The following is a 19,000-nucleotide window of genomic DNA, read 5'->3' on the forward strand; positions in this document are numbered from 1 at the left end:
GTGCCATAGCTGGGAAGGGCAGGGCAGGGAACCACGCGGTGTATTTGGGCCCTGCCACAGGGGCTGGGGAACACAGAAGCACACAGGGAGAGGGCGCTGGGAGAAAACCCGCCCGGACTTCAGGCGCGGCTTTAGTCTGAAATGTGAAAACGGGACGATTTGGGGTAACTTTAAATGGAAATCTGGTGGGATCTTGTGCAAGCTGAGGGAAAATCCAGGGCGGTGGTCACGGCCCCAAGGCTGGCAGAGCTCAAGGGGCGTTTGGAAAAGGCTCTCAGGGACATGGTGGGAATGTTGGGACTTACACGATGGTCTTCAGACGTTCCTACTGGGCAGGAAGAAAGAAAATCAGGATCGGATTTTCAGTAGTAATATAGATCCGTGAGAAATAGCAGTTTATACGATTATTAATTGCACTGTTAAACATGACAGGAGTCTGCTGAAGTGTTTGCACCGGTGCCTGTCGGCCACAGGTCTGGAGAAATCAACGTCCAACGTGCTTTTACTGGAACCATCCATGGCCGTTTAGCTCACACATAAGAAGAAAATTTGAATTTCTTTAATTTCTTGAATTTTTTTTTTGCCCCCCTAAGGCGCTGAACAGACAGAACTGCAAGCGCTTTGCTTTCTTGGGTCTTTCTGGGGGTTAATTTTTGGTTTCTGTGACTGGTCTTAGTCTTGAGCTGTATAGATTTTGATTCATGGGTGGGCAGGGGACAAAAAACCACAAGTTACTGCTTTATTTTTTTATTAAATCTAAAGGGATGAAAACGGAGCCTCAAGGACAAGGCCGGGGGGGGGGGAACCCGGGGCCGGGTCCCCTCAGGGGCCGCGCCCACCCCTCAGGGGAGGAGTCACGTGACACCCTCCCCCCCCCTCCCGCGCGCTCTCGCGCGTTGTTACGTGACCCCCTCCGGGGTGGAGGCGGCGTGGCCAAGAGGGAGAGGGCGGGGCCTGAGGAGAGAGGGGGCGTGGTCAGACACAGAGCTGCTGCGGGGGCGTGGTCAAAAGCGATGGGCGTGGCCTGTGGAATAGATATTACGGAAAGGGGGCGTGTTCAAGTGTAGGCGCGGCTTATGAGGGGTGGGGCGTGGTCAACGGGCGGTGGGCGTGGCCAACAACGCAGGGACGAACGGCCGGAATGAGACGTGGGCGTGGCCACGCTGAGGGTGGGCGTGGCCTGCGGCGCGGAGGGGGCGTGTCCGAACGCGCGCCGCCGGTGCCCCCGGTGTGGGCGTGTCCTCCGTGACGCAGTTCCGGTTCCGGCGCCGTCGCGGTGGCGGTGGAGCTGCGGCCGCCGCGTCGCTCCGGGCCTGGGCCGGCTCCCCCCAAACAGGTACCGCGGGACCGCCCCGCCGCGCACACGGGCCCCGCGCCCGCGGGAGGCAGCGCGGAGGGGCGGAGGGGGCGGCCCCGCCTCGCACCCTCCCCCCTGGAGGTGCCGCCCGGGATGCGGGGGGCGGGCGGTGCCGGGCCCTGCGGAGCACCAGGGGGTTGGTTGTGGCGCTGGTGACGGCGCTGCCTTAGCTGGGTGGGATATTTCGTCAGCTTTTATTTGTGCTGCCTGGTCGTAATTTATAAATAAGCGTAAACTGCGTACAAGTGGTTTTAACTGAGAGGTTCCTCCCTAAGGGAGGGCTCATGAAAGTCAGGGTTTCGTAGTTGGTTGATTTTATCAAATTTTCACGTATGCTTAAGGCTCCAGGGCGGGCCAGTACTGTGTGGTATCGGTGCCTCCTGAGAGCTGCCGGCCTGGCAGGTTTAATTTCCAAGGGAGAACTTGTTCCCGGGTGAATTCCGTGCTGATCCGGGGCTGCTCAGCCTCATCGTCAGGGGATGTCGGAACAAAGGAGGCTGTTTTGTCTTGTTTTGAAGCAAAACCGACACGCCCTGAAACTGCCCTTCCCGACGCCCCGGAGATCATGGCTGATGGAAAAACCCGTGGGGAATGTCAGGTGGTCCTGGAAAGCATTTGGGATGTTCTTCTTGGAGCTTGAGTTCGTCCAAGTGCATTTTAGCCATGCCAGAGGGAGATGTGAAAGGTGCCAGTTGTGAGATTGGATCCTGGAAAGGGGAGGTTTCCTGTGAAGGACCCTTTACTGAGGAGCAGAAAGGTTTCTGTGGGGTTTGTGTGTCAGAGATGAGGCTTCAACTGCGATGTGGCACGTGGTTTTGGTGTTTTTACTAACTGAAACTGGAAGAGAATCGATTTAGATTGGGTATTGGGAAGGAATTCTTGGCTGTGAGGGTGGGGAGGCCCTGGCACAGGTTGTCCAGAGAAACTGTGGCTGCCCCATTCCTGGAGTGTCCAAGGCCAGGTTGGACAGGGCTTGGAGCAACCTGGGCTAGTGGAAGGTGTCCCTGCCCACAGCAGGGGGTGGAACTGGATGATCTTTAAGGTCCTTTCCGGCCCAAACCAGTCTGGGATTCTGGGATGAGAATGAGCTCTGTAGCTCTCAACAAAATTCAGAGGCAACTCTGAAAGATCAGTTTTTTAGTTATTCCAAGCTGCTGGACTAATGCACCTTGTGCAGGATCCACAGGGCTGGGTGGTGTGGACAGGAGGAACCTTTGGCAGTGGAGACTTTCTGTTCTGCCCTGATGGATCCCAGCTGGCACACAAACAAATCACCTCCACAGGGATCCCTGTCTCTGCAGGGTGTGGGACCAGCTGGCTGTGCTGTGGGGACCAGGGAAGTGATCAGGGCTGTGACTTGAGTGGCCTGTTGTGGCTGGAAGGCTGGAACAGATCACAGATCCTTATGGCTTTATGTCTTACAAGCTCTTGGAAACTGCCAGGACCTCTGTTTGGAAGACTTTATTTTTTTTCTGGTGGTTGATAATTTATAGCAAATGCCATGATTTGGTTGTTGCTCCTACTGAAATCCAGTCTGTAAGTGTGAAAACTAAAGGTCTGCCTTTTGTCCCTTTTTGTCAGTCAAAACAGACATGGGAAGGGGCAGGAATATCACCAAACCTCATGGAGCTACTGGTGATGTAGCTGTTGGTTTAGTTTGCCAGTTGCCTTTGTTCTCCCACTGGATAAACAGCCAGGGCAGACTAAAGGATTTGTGGCATGTGAGGAGGCATTAAAGTTGGGGAAGGGGCCAGAGGAGGCCACCAGGATGATCAGAGGGATGGAGCACTTCTCTCATGAGGAAAAGCTGAGAAAATTGGGATTGTTCAGCCTGGAAAAGAGGAGGCTCCAGGCTAATGGTGACCTTCTAGTACCTGAAAAGAGATAAAAGGGACTGGAGAGGGACTTTGGACCAGGGCCTGGAGGGACAGGACAAGGGGGAATGGCTTCCCACTGCCAGAGGGCAGGGTTAGATGGGATATTGGGAAGGAATTCCTGGCTATGAGAGTGCTGAGGCACTGGCACAGGTTGCCCAGAGAAGCTGTGGCTGCCCCATCCCTGGAAGTGTTCCAGGCCAGGTTGGACAGGGCTTGGAGCAACTTAGTCTAGTCCTTGGCAGGGGATTGGACTGGATGACCTCTAAGATCCCTTCCAAGCCAAACCATTCCATGATACCATAAAGGCCAGCTCTAAAGTGTTGATATTTAATGCCTGAAGCTGCAGAAATTTGCATATTTTAGAAAACACTTCGAAGCTGTCAAAGATTTGGTGTCTCTTCCATTTTCTCCGAGTGCTATGTTGGGTAGTTACACTTATGTGGGCAGGAATCCTGTTGTGGATGAGGTTATGCTGGTAGGAATTAGTCATGTTTGGAGTGACAAAGGAACCTCTCTGCCGGGGGAGCTGTGCCACCCAGTGGAAATGCAGCACAGCCTGTTGCATCCAGAAAGCCTTTTTTTTTTTTCCTGGGTTTGAAAGATGATCTTGGAGACAGGAACTAAATCTGGCACATCAAGTGTTGGAAAAATGTCACACAACTCAAAGAAACGGGAAAGCAGTTGATGCTTAGTTTTGGGTAAGGAAGAAAAAGTGCTTTGGACAGCTCTTTCTAATGAGAATCCCTAAGGACTGGTGGTGGATAAAAGCCAGGAAAGGCGAGAGCATGGGAAAAAATGCTACTAGATCTACCAGTTTTGGTGGCATGGGTGAGATCAGAGAGGGTTTGGAGCTTCCAAAACACTGTGGAGCTGGTTTGTTGTGAAGCTGTTTGTAGGACGGATTTAGCACAGCACACACGGTGCCATACTTCCAGAAACAGGGATTTCAGACCTCTCAGCAGGTCACCAGTTGGTTGTGAGCGCTGTTGGTCGAACTCTCCTGCCAGTGCCATGTTGGAGTTGTGCTTCCCAGCCTCTCTCTTCCCAGCCTGTGGCACAGAGCCCAGCAGCCTCGCTCCTCTCACCTCCCTGCTGTTAATTTTTGGGAGCAGCTCCTGGGTGTCCAAGAGGCCTTGGCCTGTGGCCTGAAGATTTTGCTGTGTGTTGTTTCTGGGCAGGTGCAGTGAAGTCCTTCATCCCTCTCATGGCTCTCCAGGATAAAGGATGAGAGGGATTGAGCTCCTGGAGGCCTTTTTTGCAGACATGGGTGATCTCTCTCCATCCTTCTCTTCTGTTTGGTGCTTCTGGCCATGTGTGTCCTCAGAGGTGGCTGGGAAGTGGTGCCCTGACCAGCTGGACCTGGAGCTGGCAGGCTCTGGGCTTCTGGAAAACCAGGGATGCTTCCAGGGGCGTTGGCCTTGGGAAAACAAAGGAAATCTTATCTTAACAGCACAGTGGATGCAGCAGGACTTGGGTTTGAGTGCTGCCAGCTCTGCTGTCTCTCTGCTCCCTGCTAGCTGAACCCTCCTTCTTCCACTTGCTCTTCCTTCATCCTAACTCCAGGAAAGGATAATTTGGGGTAGAGTTTAAAGTCTGTTACACAAATGGGCTTTTCTCTGCTCATCTCAGTGCACTAGGAAAGCTTAGAGGGAAAATAAGAGTCCGTTTGTTAATTCACTGACTCTAAAAATCCCATCAAGGCACCACTCAGTGGGGTTTTTCCTAAAATCCTGAGCCCACCTGTGACCGGGGGGGACTTCCAAATTTAGTTACTCAGAGGCCTGCTGTCTGTGAGCATATGAGTGCCTTGGGCAATATTTTTATGAATATAATTGTTATTTCTGTGAGGTTTCGACTGAAATCCTTTTGGTGTCGAACAACCTGAATGGAATATAGATTCCAGATTTAAGTACAGATGAGTTCATCTGTTGTCTGAACGTGTCTAAGGGCTAATTTCAGTTTCTTTCCTATGAAATGAAGGTGGCAGTACCCAGATTAAATGTCTGTTTAAAAAACATCCCTGAAATAGGCCATCCTGTCTGCAAGAGGATCCTTGACATGCTTGGCATGGGCTCAGTTATCCCAAATGTTGCCAACAAATGTTGCTCTTGTCTGCTTGCCAAAGTAAAAAAGCCACTAAATCTCATTATAAGATGTGCTTAAGTACCTTTTTTCCCCCCCTCATAAATCGTGCAGCAGAATTGTTCTCTTCATTTTCATGGCACAGAAATATTTGGGAATCGTCTGCTAACAAATATTGTTGGGGATATTAGCTGATATTTGGTGATCATGTGTCCTAGTTAGAACATCTGCAACCAGTTCATCACTGGATGGGTGTAACCCAAAACTGTGCATTCTAGAGCCTTCCATGCCATTGCCCAGAAACTGTTATCAATGAACCATTTACACCCCCTGCCCATAAAGCCTGACTCCTCAGGCTATAAACTAGAGGCCTGTGAGATAGGAGGATGCTCTTGTCCTCACACCCTTGGTGGAGCTCCCCACCCTGAGGGAAGTGCTGGGCATTCCTGCCTGAACTGGAGGATAGATAATCTTGGAGTCTTGGAACTTTTTTAACCACTGGTGGGATCCAGAGGAAGACTGCAGACCACCACTCTCAGCCAGACTGAGACCACCACTCTCACTGGACTGCAATCCCCACTCCTGACCAGACTGCACCAGCACTCTCACCAACAGGTTTTTCCCCTCTCCTTTTACTTTAGACTCAGGGGCCCCAAAAAACACCCCTCTGTTCATGCCCCAGGGTGCTGGGTTATACATTTGGGTTTTGTGGGTTAAAACCAATTGTTTGTCTGTATAATCGTACTTACTGTATTATTTTATTAAATTGTTATTCTGATTTATAATCTCTCTTTTGAGCTGAGTTCATTTCCCCTGCTGGTTTATCTTTAAACCAGCACATCAGGCCTGTTTCAACTGTGTTCATCCACTGCTTGGCTTGAATTTCCTCCTCTCTGTCACTTCTGTGACAGATCACAGGATTTTCTTCTGAGTTCTCCTTTAGGTTTATCACCTCTTTTCCTTCTCCCCTTTGCAGCAAATGTTCCATCTTCTTCTCAGGGCTTTTTTTTGATCTCTTGTAGATCTGCTTTTCAGTTGGTTTTATCCCATCTCTCCATCTCCCTAAAGAAAGGAGGATTCTCTTGGCCTGTTTTGGTGTTGCTTTTTGATATCATGATTTTTGATTATTATTATTATCACTACTACATTTACATGTGCACATATTTAAAAGGTTTGGGGGTTTTTTTTGTTTACTTGTATCTATATTAATGAGTGATTTCTTATATTTTATGGGTTTTATTAAATAACTTCTATGCCCATAGAGGTAAATTGAACTCCAGTGCCACTAAAAAGCACATGTCAACTTATTATTTTTGAGTGTGGATCATTGCAAAAGCTAATGAACTCTTAACTTAAGAGCTATTTATTGAGGAGAAATTGAGGGGTTTTTTCTGGTCGATGTCTCTGGAACATCTGAGCTGTTAATAATGGGAGAAGAAACCACTTTCCTGATGTAGTTCAGTTGGTTCCTCAATTTTAAACAAGTAATCATTGATCTGAAGTGTCCCTGATCTGAGACAAAGATTCCTTACTTGAAGGAGCTACTGCTGTTATAAATTAATGCTGGAGTTTTAACAAAGCTTCAGATTGATGCAGTTAGGCACTGAATTCCACCCAGGTGTTAACTTTGTAGACATGTATTTCTTAAAAGGCTTATTTAAATTAATGGGTATTTCCTAAAAGGCTTATTTAAATTAATGGGTATTTCTCGAAAGGTTTATTTAAATGAATGGGTATTTCTTGAAAGGTTTATTTAAATTATTAGGTGTGTTTCTTGAAAGGTTTATTTAAATTATTAGGTATAACTTGAAAAGTTCACTGTTTCCACAGAGGTCTGGGTTGCTCCTTGTGGTCATAAATAACTTGGGAAATGGGACAAGCAGTGTCTTGTTGATAGGAAACCATTCAGGAAAGTAAGGATTAGGTAATAAATTGGCAGATATAATTCAATGGTGATAAATCTGATGTAATTCAGAGTAGATAAATGTAGAGTGGTGCATATAATTTCATATATAAAATGATGGGCTGACCCTTAACACTGGGGAATGAAATACTGCCACAGAAGTGTCAGCTCCACAGGGATCAAAAAGCAGATGGAACATTAAGAAGTATTAGGAAGGAAATAGAAGACAAACCAGGGCATAACTGTGAAACTGTATAAATCAATGGTTATCCCACATCTTCAGTTCTCTGTGGTTTTTTTCTTGTCATTCATCCCAAGAGGTACAAAAGACTTGGAAGAGCCTCAAAGAGAGGCAGGGAGAATAATGAAAGGTATGGAATAGCTGCTGCACAGGGGTCAGTGGAATGAGCTGGAGCTCAGCCTGGAGAAGAGACAGCTGAAAGAAGGTGGTAAAAATCTGTAGGATAATGATCTGCATGGGAAGGTGGATACAGACAGACTTGCTGATTTCCTCACCTGCAAGATTGGAGGAGCAACAACTGAAACCAGTAAAATCCAGGTTTAGAGCAAAAAAAGAAGGGGCCTTTTTGTGCAGCAAATAGTAGCCCGTGGAGTTCCTTGCCAGTGGGTGTTTTAGGAACAACACTGGGGCAGGGATATGGGACATCCCCATATCCAAGTGGGGTGATTGGACATGTTTGTGAAAAATGAGTTATTTGAGGGTTGTTACTCCACAGAAATTGCCTGTAACTTAGGAAGTGTCTGAGTTTGGAATCATGGAAGTGTTGGGGTGATTGCCATCCCTGCTCTTGTTCCTCCCTAGGGGTCATTGTTAAGATAAATGGGATGCTGAGCTAAATGGCCAGAACTGTCCTAATATTAGGAAGTAGTGTAGGTAGTAATAAACTTACAGTGCAGTTTCAGAGGAGACTGTATAAATCACATAATGCAAATAATGTGCATATACATTAACCTAATGGAGCTTATAAACCTATTTGATCTGGGCTGTCTGCCCCAGCCTCCATCCCTGAGACCCCTCTCAGTGTTAGGAGTGACGTCTTCACCATCAACAAGGGGGAACAGGGGTCAACCTGGTGGTAGTACTTGTACTCTTGACTTACATTTTTGCATTTTTCCTCCCCTTGTGCTCCTCTCTGTCTCCTACACTCTCCCCTAAAACCTTCTGGCGTGTCCACCCGTTTCACCTGCTCTTGGTCACCTTTTTAACACTTCCTCACCTCTAGTCAGTGTTTGTTGTCAGTCAAACCAAACAGAACTTTGCCCTTTTGTGTGGCTCGTCAGGATTGACAGAGCCAGTCAGGGATCACTGTGGTGAAGCTCTGGAAAGCCCCAAGTGCAGTAGTTGCCTTCATGAAAAGGTAGAACATGGCTCAGTGGTTCCTGTTTTCGGTGCTGCTTGGAAGTGTGGAGGGGTTGGAAGTTGGTTACACATTAATGACACCTTTGCCAGGTCTGTGGTCAGCTGCTGGAGCCAGTGAAGGTAAATAAGAGCATCCACTGCCTTTAGTGTTTTGTGGAACACTTGGAGGATAAAGCATCAGCAAACTATAGTTCTTTCATTTTTGACAATAAGATCTTTGTGGGAATTCCAGCTCTGGGGCTCCCCAGCATAAGGATGTGGAGCTGCTGGAGTGAGTCCAGAGGGTGTCACGGAGATGCTCCAAGGGCTGGAGCCCCTCTGCTCTGGAGCCAGGCTGGGAGAGCTGGGGGGGTTCACCTGGAGAAGAGAAGGCTCCAGGGAGACCTGAGAGCCCCTTCCAGTGACTAAAGGGGCTCCAGGAGAGCTGGAGAAGGACTTTGGACAAGGGCCTGGAGGGACAGGACAAGGGGGAACGGCTTCCCACTGCCAGAGGGCAAGATTGGATGGGATATTGGGAAGGAATTCCTGGCTGTGAGGGTGCTGAGGCCTTGGCACAGGTTGCTCAGAGAAGCTGTGGCTGCCCCATCCCTGGAAGTGTTCAAGGCCAGGTTGGACTTGGAGCTTGGAGCAACCTGGTCTAGTGGAAGGTGTCCCTGACCTTGGCAGGGGGGTTGGAACTAAATGATCTTTAAGGTCTTTTCCAACCTAAACCTTTCCACGATTCTGTGATTTAATCATGTTTTGTTTTAGATGCATTGACTCCACCTGCAAGAATCCTGCCATACCTTTTCCGAATCCCAGTTTAGAAAACACCTGGAATACTTCCAAGGCATCCCTGTAAATTTTATTTCCATTACCTTGTACCCAGGGATCCCCAAAGCGTCCCCTGGGCACAGAACACTGCTAAGCTTGGATCTGGTGTGGGCCAGAGTCACTAAAACCAAGGCACCAAGAGGTGCTGCCAGTTCAGCACTTCCTGTGCTTCCAGTGAGACCAGCGTAGGCATCTCATGAACTCTTGCTTAAAAATACCTCTATTATTTTCAACAAATTTCACTTTATCTTACCTTACTTTTCAGCACAATGTCTGGAACTGATGATTTTTCGGTAAGTAACAGTTTTTCTTTCCTGAAGATCAGCCAGTTGTGTTCCTTCTTTCTGAAAGCTGACATAGTTTTTGGAGGAGAAGGGGAGCTGACAGCTGAGAGGTGATTTCCTCTGGTGTTTTCCTTCTGGGTAAATGTAGCAATCCCTGGACTAAACACTGGAAGCTGCTGGGTGCCTCGTGGGTTCTCTTCTGTGACATTAACAAAGGAGCTGTGCTTTAAAGGCATCAGAGTAGCTGTAATGGAAACGTAGGAAAATGTTCCCAGGTTTGTGCTGCAATTGCTTTTTGTTCCGTGTGGTAGGTGGCCTTTTATCCTTGGATTTCTAACTGTGGCATGTCAGAATGCCCTGTGCCCTGTGCTACCTGCACAAGGATGAATGTAAGCATGTCTGTGCAGCCACAGAGAGCTCTTCTCCTCCCGTTTTGGCAGCTGGAGCGTGGGCACGCGGCGGGCGGGATGTCTGCAGCCGGGAATTCCGGTCGGCACGTTCCGCTCTCACCGGCGCTTTGTCTTCCAGTTGGCAGATGCTTTACCAGACCAGTCGCCTGCTAAAACCTCCAAAGTGAGCAGCTCCAAGCCTGGCCAGCAGCCGGGGCAGCCTCCGCAGGGCTGGCCAGCTTCCAACCCTTGGAATAACCCCAGCGCCCCCCCTATGACACCGACGGGACTGCCACCAAACACGTCCGCTTCCAGCGTGCCCTTCGGACCTCCTCCCACGGGAATGTATCCTTCAATGCCCCCGGGACCGCCTGCTCCATTTCCTCCTCCTCCTACCGGACCCTCCTGCCCTCCTCCTGGTGGTCCATATCCACCCCCAACTGTGCCAGGTCCTGTCCCGCCAGGGCAGTATCCGCCACCAAATATGCCCTTTCCAGAGCTTCCAAGACCTTACGGAGGTCCAACAGAGCCAGCTGCGCCTCCTGCTCCTGTTGGGCCATGGGGATCCATGCCCTCTGGAGCATGGGGACCAACAATGGGAGGGCAGTATCCTGCTCCCAGCATGCCATATCCACCCCCTGGGCCATATTCCGCTCCTACCCAGACTCCAGGGGCCGCGCCGACGGTGCCGTGGGGCACGGTCCCGCCTGGAACGTGGGGACCTTCACCGCCAGGGCCATTTCCTCCACCCACAGGATCATATCCAGCTCCAGGACTATATCCTACGCCCCCTAATCCTTTTCAAGTGCCATCTGGTCCTGCTGGTGCTCCGTCAATGCCTGGTGGTCCCCATGTGAGTGTTTAGTTTTGGTCTTGAATTACTCTGAGTTAATACTCGTTTTTATAATTCAGTAGCACAAATCTGTTAGTGCAGGTAAGGAATTTGAGCACACCTGTGTTATTCCTGTAGTCAGTGGGATAACAGCCAACTTCTTAAATATTATATCTAATAGAATAGTGATATTATGTCAAGTTTTGGGGCATGTCTCTCATAGTGCTCTTCCACTACTTGGAAAGCCTCTAAAAGCCAAAAAAGGGAGGAGGAGGGGGAACCTTGTAATAATTTCAAAAATAAAAAGTGTTCCAGTCTCTTTTACCTGGAGAGGTTGCTTCTAAGGCACGTAGGGAGAGGGTAACAAATTTATGAGCATGAATTTCTTCTTAATTAAGAATATTTATAACTGTGAATGAACTGCTGTGTGAAAAGCCTGTACTGACCATGAGTTATTGTCTCTTGCAGCCTTACCGTTGAACACATTCTGGGCAACAAAATACTGTAGTTTTCCACCTTCATCCACTACTTACAGAGATTTTTACAGTTTTTGTTTCAGTAATGTTTGGGGCTATGAAGAGTATTGCCTCTTGTATGTGCATCTGAGGTATGAAGGAGCAGTTTACATCAATTTACCTTGCTCATATGCTGGCGTAATTGTTTGGTTCAATAAAGTGAATTACAAAGAGAAGAAATCAACTAACATCTGTGGTTCTTACCTTGCAAGCATTCCTTGGAAAAACAAAACGGGAGTTGCCATCTAAGGATTGTAAAGAATCAGGCCCATGGAGTTAAAAAAAAAAGTTAATTCTTAAATTCCCATTAATGCTTTAAGTCTCGTTGCCAGACTCGTGCTGGCGACCGAACGGATGGATAGTCATATTTTGTCTACTTTCAGGTTATTCTAAAATGTCAATAAATAAGGTGTTTTCAACATTTTGGTCAAGAAACCTAATTCCTGAACGTGCTACAGTAACTGTAACGAGACAGAGCATGTGAACTCCAAGGTTTTCTCAGCATTTTGTACATACTCAAACCAATTCCTCAGTCTGGGACTACGGAGGAGAAGGAGCCGCGTTTGAGACCCTCGGTGTGACTTGTCAGCCACCGGGGTGTTGGTGTCCCCAAACAGGCCTTTCTGTGCAAGTGGAACAACCTGGATGTGCAGTTTTAACTTTGAATCAGCAAATGTGAGTTTTTGTGCATGCCAATGAGGACGTTCCCGTTGCCAGTTCTCATTCTGTGGTGGTTGGAAGTTTGGCTTGGTCCGTGTAAAGAGAAACCGATCCCCTCGTAGGTACTTCCCTATTTCTGACCTGGGTTCTAGTCATTTCAAATTCTGACTTGGCTGCTGGGCTGTGCAAACCCAGCAGACTGTTTCGGATCCCTGGAAACTGAACTCGAGCTTAAAAGGTGAAAAAAAAAAAACCCCACCCTGACCATCCCCTTCCCAGCAGTTTTTGGCACGACGGTTCCGTCGGCTACAGAGATCCTTGTTGAGGACGAGGGGGGTCTCCTTGGGGCTCTGCTGGATGTTATCCCGGGAGCAGCCCCCTGTTCTCACCTGGGTGTGTGCATACCTCACGGAGTCAGTGGAATTTGGGAGAGATTGAATGTCAGGAAGCCTGTGCACTGCTGTGTAGCTGCCCCCCCCCCGGCCTCCGAAGGGGCGCTGCCGTGAGTTTTCCTGTTCTTGCCATATCTGTGCAAAGCACATCCAAGGGGTTTGCCAAGACACAGCCACGTGTCAGCCAGGAGTCCTGGCCCTCTTGGTGGTACTTCATGGCCTGGGCTTGGGCCACAGACAGTTTGTTTCATCCCCAGCTGGGGGATCTCCTAACTTAGCCTCTGTGGGTAGAATTAGGAACAGATTTTCGCTTCACATGGTAGCTCATTAGGGAGTCTTTGTATCATGGAACTGTGAAAATGAGTTTAATTCTCTTCCAGTACCTTTGTGGCTTCCTGCATGCATGTGATGGACATCTTAAAAACACGTGGGGTGACCTGGTGGTGACTCTTGTTGGTATCTGTAGCCTTTATGGCAAAATCCTACAGTATTTGTGCAGGAGGAAGCAGCCAGCTGAGCTATGCCTGTTTTAATCTAATGTCATGAAAACCGATAGGAAAGGAATGTGCATTTTTTGTTTTAGGAAGGCAATACTGGAGCTGAACAAAAATACTTAACATTTCAACTTAAAACCCAGCACCTTAACCTTAGGAATAGGAACCAGAAGTACGAGTCTCCACTAACCTTAAACAAACCCAAGTTGCCCCCCCCCCCAAGCAGTCTTGGTTTAGATCTTGGCAAGACTAACTAAAAACTAACATAAGGAACATGGACTGCATTTGCTGAAGTGCTTTTTTGATACCTGCAGCCTTAGAGTATAAATCAATGTAATGAAAACACGTTTATTCCAGATGAATGGATCATGCAGTAGCAGCACTCCAGCTGGAATTGCACTGGCCGTATGTCTCTGCAGGGAATGGGAAGAGGTAGGAAAGCAAAAGTAGCAAGTAATGCTTTTTGGAAAGGGGTTTTGTAAAAGTAACTAGACTTCTAGGTTCTTCCTGAAATAGGCAGGATTTATTACTGGAACATTTAGGCTAAAATTCAATATATATGGGATGTTTTTCAATGTATATTCGTATTTCTTGAGGTCATGAAAACTGTTTCATAACCCCTTTGTTTTTGTGAGCAGAGTTCTTTGCATAGCAGTGAAAAGGGTATTTCCTGTTAATCTATTGTGTAAAAACTCAAGGTGTCACTATATACCGTGTAGTAACTTTATCACATGTTATGTCAAGTGTGAGCAACTTCTGGCCTGAAGCTTTTGCAATGGAATTTGTACATTTCTATGCATCATTTGAGTTCAACTGCTGAGAAGTTCGTTTTGACTTGTGCTTTGAGGTTGACATACTGCATTTGTTTACAATACAGAATATAAGCAATCACATCTTTAAAGTATAGATTATCACCTGCTGCTGTATTTTCTTTAGATGAAACAAATATTGCTGTATGATAGTGAGAAGCTATAAATACAGGATTTGATATTTTTTTGAAAATGCTGTCACTTTTGTATAAGATTAGACATTAAACGTATTTTCAAGACTGTTGTGTTCACTGTTTTTCAATTCCTGCTTTTGACATGCCTGTGTAGACTTTTGCCTTGAATGAATAGTAAAAATAGGACATCCTTGATTTTGCAAAGCCTGAATATAAAATCAGAATTACTTGACTTCTGTGAGTGTTTTTCCTCTTCCTTTTTTGTGATTTTTGCAGCCTGTAAAAAAGGGATATTAAATGTGGATGTGACCATGGCTCTGGTGTAGCATGTCAGCCTCAGGTGTTGCATGTTCACAAATTCTTTAGTGATTAAGAGAGAAAGGATCTGGTCTTGCTTGTTCCAGAGGAGGAGTGGGACTGGTTTTTACCTGTGAAGAGTGTGGTGTGTGTTTTCCCTGCCTCTGAAGAATTCCTGTGCTAGATTGGCCCACATGGATGTGGTAAGTGACCCCCAGACCGGTGTTTTTATACACTTGTCAGGAGTCTGATGGGATAGGGTGGATAACACAGACTCCAGGACTTGGCATTAATGTGAACTCCCAAGTCTGGGCATCACTCATGATTACATTTCCACAGAGAGGCTTGCAGGGCAGTTCACACTGAGCTGGCCAGTGCTGCTGCCTTTGCTCACACCTTCACCCTCCCAGGGAGGTAAAAATGGCAGCAGTGAAGAGAGGAAACAAAATTATTTACCCACTTGAAGGCTTGAGAACAAGCTCTTCTTAGACCATGGTCCAAAAGTGATCCTTACATCTGTGAACAGAACAGTGCAGTGTGTGCCCAGTGCTTTATCCTGACTTCAGCTGTGGGATTCTCCATTCCTCTGGATTCCTCAGATGAATTGTCTCTGCAACTCCTGTGCATTGGTAGAGGTGAAACATGGGCATCCTGATCCAGTTATGTTAATTGCTGGTGCCCTGCAAACACAAAACACTTGGGTTGAATATTTTAGGGGGGATGAAGTCCTAGGAGGATCAGCTGAGGGAGCTGGGGGGGCTCAGCCTGGAGAAAAGGAGGCTCAGGAGGGACCTTCTGGCTCTGCAACCCCCTGACAGGAGGGGGGAGCTGGGGGGGGTCAGGCTCTGCTCCCAGGGAACGAGGGGCAGGAGGAGAGGAAACGACACCGAGCTGTGCCAGGAGAGGTTTGGATTGGATATCAGGAAAATTTCTGCCCTATAAGAATGGTGGGACATTGGCACAGCTGTCCAGGGCAGTGGTGGAGTCCCCATCCCTGGAGGGATTTAAAAGCTGTGTGGATGTGGCACTTGGGGACATGGGTCAGTGGTGGGCTTGGCAGTGCTGGGGAGCAGCTGGACTCAGTGGTCTCCGAGGGCTTTTCCCATCTTAATGATTCAATGATTCTTAGGAGAGGTTTGGAAAAACCATTCCAAGGAGTCTTGCCAAGTGGTGAGTGCTGAGTTAGACCACGCTGTAGGATGTGTTAGTTCTGCTCTCCTGTTGGGAAGGCAGGTGCCCAAAGTCTCTGCAGCCAAGTCCAGACCCATTTCTGTGCAGGGGCTTTGCCATGGATTCACTGACCAGCCTGTCCAAACTGCCTCCACACTGTCCAGAGGGAGAGATGGCGACCATGGAATCACAGAATGCTTTGGATTGGAAAGGACCTTAAAGATCATCTCATTCCAACCCCCCTGTCGTGGGCAGGGACACCTTCCCCCTTAATGGGAAGGTTGCCCTGAGTCTGTGCTGTGAGAACCCTTTGGCATCTAAGGAAGGATGAAATGTCCCATACCTATTTTCATTAATGTTGGCTTGCCTGTTTCTAAGTTAAGCACAAAATTCCAGTTGTTAGGGTGCAATTCCCTATGCACCAAGCAGCTGTTGTTCTCCAGGCATTGGCATGTTGGGTGTCATCTGGCAAATCAAGAAATGCAAGTTCCAACTTTCACATAAAGCTTCCAGTCAGCTCATCCATGCTGGAGGAATAACTGTCACCGTGTTACACACCAGGGTGTGCTCACCCCTGGGGAATGATCCCGAGTGGACTTGGACCTGGATGTGCTCCGTGGGTGGATGGAGGTATTTGTGGCACTGGGAATATGCTCTGCACTCACTGCCCCGGCTCCACCCGGAGCCGCTGATCCCTGTGGATCCCTGTGTGTGTGCTGCTGCTTGGGCAGAGCTCGTGGGACTGAGGGTCACGGTCTAAAAGGGGTGATGGCTCCATGGACATCATAGTTCCATGTTTCACTCAGTATTGGCCCAGTTTTCCCATTTCCAAGGTAGCTGTAGCAGGAGCACCTGCTGTAACTTCCCCTCTGCTCTCACAGTTCAGTGGAATTTGAGTGAACTAAAAACACCCCTGCTCATAAGTTGGTAACAGCGAGGTAACATCTGTTTGGTCACTCCTGCCTGCAGGATCTCTCAGGGATGTTGAAAGCAGGTTTCCCAGAGAAGCTGTGGCTGCCCCATCCCTGCAAGTGCCCAAGGCCAGGTTGAAGAGGGCTTGGAGCAGCCTGGGATAGTGGAAGGTGTCCCTGCTCCTGGCAGGGCAGGTGGAGTAGGTGGTCTTTAAGGTCCCTTCCAACCCAAACCATTCCATGGTTCTGTGATACTTTTGTTTCAGAGATTCAGGGATTGTTCAAGTTGTCCCATTTGATGACAGGGAAGGCAGGAGAACCAGGACTTTGTATCCTCTGTGCAGCAGATCATGAGTTACGATACAGCTAAATTACAAGTTACACCCAGATAAGTGAACAGGGATAGTCAGTGTAGCACTCACTAGAGCACTGCAGTTCCCTGTTATCACTCTCCAAAGGGAACCCTCCCTGTTAAATGAGAGATGGGGAGATAAAATCAGGAAGCCTGTGGTCCAACTTTCTCACGACAGGGCAGGGAAGGGCTGTGCTGAGCAGTCACTGGCACACCTCGGGTTTCATTTCAGGTCCTCCTCCTGTTGTCTGCACAAGATCTTCCCTGCTCTTGCAGATTCATGTGCTTGTGATTAGGGGAGGCAATTCTTGTAGCAGTTAACCCTCAAACTCCTGCATCAGTCTGTGCTGTCAGTCACTGAATTTGTCTTGGCAGCGGTGATGGCTTGATAAACATCTCCCTGTCGCTCCCCCTCTTCCCTCTGCCACCACCACAGTTACCTCTAAGCCAGGTGCCTTTTTGGATTTAACCCTGAGTGGGGCAGAGCACAAGGCTGCTGCAGAGAGTGGTGTGAGTGGGGCCATGGCCTTGGATTGGGCTGTTTGTCAGCAGGAGGAAGCTCATCCAGAAGAGGAGCAGGGGCACAACTCCACCATCAGCATTTAATTTCCTGCTCCTCAGAGGAACTCATTTCTCTGAGCTAGAGAGGGATCCTGGGGAGCATGAGCTGTTTAAACTATTAAAAGTAGGATCTTTGCCCAGAGAAGCTGTGGCTGCCCCATCCCTGGAAGTGCCCAAGGCCAGGTTGGACAGGGCTTGAAGCAACCTGGGATAGTGGAAGGTGTCCCTGCCCATGGCAAGGGATGGAATGAGATGGGCTTTAAGGTCCCTTCCAGCCCCAACCACTCTGTGGGTACCCTGCTGTGCCTTGTCCTGTTACTGTCACTGTTCCCAGTGACATTTAGGCTGGAGCTGGGGTCCTCAGTGTGAAATGAGGGGAATTACTTTTAGGTTTTAAGAGGAAAACTTCCTATTGGGGGTGGAGACCATGTTCTAAAGCAGAGAGCAGCTCGTGGTGCTGCCAGGCTGGGTGAAGGGATGAGTTTAAGTGAGAGGGTTGGACCAGAAACAAGGAGAAACTTTCCCCTTGAGGACAATCCAACATTAGGTTATGTGGTCTCCATCCTTGGAGGCTTTGAGGGCCATCTGGATAAAGCCTGAGCAGCCTGGGCTGGCTTTAGATCTGGCCCTGCTCCAAGTGGGAATTAGGAACCTCCTGGTGTTCCTTCCCACCAGAATCACCCCATGGCTCTTAAGAAATTCACTCTGTTCTGTGCCTGATAAAAGCAAACATGGAATTTATCCCTTCTCAAAATAAATTCAAAAGGTGACAAATGACACTGCATTTCATTTGTGACTTCCTGGGCTTGGCATGAATGGGGAAAGGCCTGAAGCTGTGTCAGGGGAGGTTTAGTTTGGATACTAGGAAAAGATTCTTTACCCAGAGGGTGGCTGGGCACTGGACAGGCTCCCCAGGGCAGTGGGCACAACCCCAAGGCTGCCAGAGCTCAAAGAGTGTTTGAACAAAGCTCTCAGGGACAGGGTGGGATTGTTGGGGTGTCTGTGCAGGGCCAGGAGTGGGACTGGATGATCCTTGTGGTCCTTTCCAACTCAGAATATTCTGTGATTCCTCTGGCTCATGAATGCAGTGTAGTCCTGGGGTAGATCTGGGGTTTCTGGTGGGAACCCAGTGTCTGCTACAAGGGGCATTTATCAGGATACTCCACTCCACTAAGCTGTTAAACGATAATTAAAAGTAAAACTGTACTATGGTACCTTTTCACAAGAACCTGCTTAGTCTGCATGATGTGAAAAGCTTTATATTATAGTGCTTTGTGTGACAGAAATGGTTCAGAGGGGTTGTGAATCCCCAGCTTTCCAGTTTGCCTGTATTCCCATCAGTTACAGAGAAGGTGGCAGAATAACTTAAAATTTGCTGAAAGTGGGAAGAATTAATGCTTTAATACCCTGGTGCTGTTCTCACTGCACACTGGGCTGCGTAAGGCAGGAGTTCATCGACGTTCCTCAAGGAAACAGAGTTGTTTATCCTGGAAGTTTTTAATCCAGGCACTTCAAAGCCTCAGCAGCTTCCACTTCAGGCTTCCATGTTTGCATTTCAACCTGGATTTTGTCCTGTTTTCCCACTTGGAAGACCAAGTGTGAGCAACACCACGTAACCTGGAACACGAGGGTGATCCCATCCCTAGGTCTGAGCTGCCTGGTTGTGATCCTTGCCTTGATGCTCCTCTGCTGGGTGTCAGAGTAAGGAGCTGCTAAAGAGGGAGTGGAAACAGAGAGACACCGAGCAAAACCCGCTCTGAGCGGGGCCAAAAAAAAATAAATTAAGA

The 19,000-nt window shown here is 48.3% G+C and overlaps 2 protein-coding genes across 2 annotated transcripts in view; one reads left to right on the forward strand and one right to left on the reverse strand.

Annotated features, from left to right (window-relative positions):
• The window catches only part of DLGAP5 (DLG associated protein 5), a 228,731-nt gene that overhangs the window by 177,890 nt on the left and 31,841 nt on the right, over window positions 1–19,000 (reverse strand). The gene's annotated exons all lie outside the window — the stretch shown is intronic.
• Window positions 1,200–14,155, forward strand: MAPK1IP1L (mitogen-activated protein kinase 1 interacting protein 1 like). Its single transcript, XM_051768841.1, has 4 exons — window positions 1,200–1,336; window positions 9,679–9,706; window positions 10,226–10,939; window positions 11,387–14,155. Exons 2-4 carry the CDS (start codon window positions 9,683–9,685, stop codon window positions 11,396–11,398), a joined length of 750 nt encoding a protein of 249 aa, XP_051624801.1. The 5' UTR covers window positions 1,200–1,336; window positions 9,679–9,682; the 3' UTR covers window positions 11,399–14,155.

Source organism: Manacus candei, unplaced genomic scaffold, assembly GCF_025592945.1.
Source record: "Manacus candei isolate 608988 ecotype Guabito, Panama unplaced genomic scaffold, ASM2559294v1 h1tg000097l, whole genome shotgun sequence".
Classification (NCBI taxonomy): Eukaryota; Metazoa; Chordata; class Aves; order Passeriformes; family Pipridae; genus Manacus; species Manacus candei.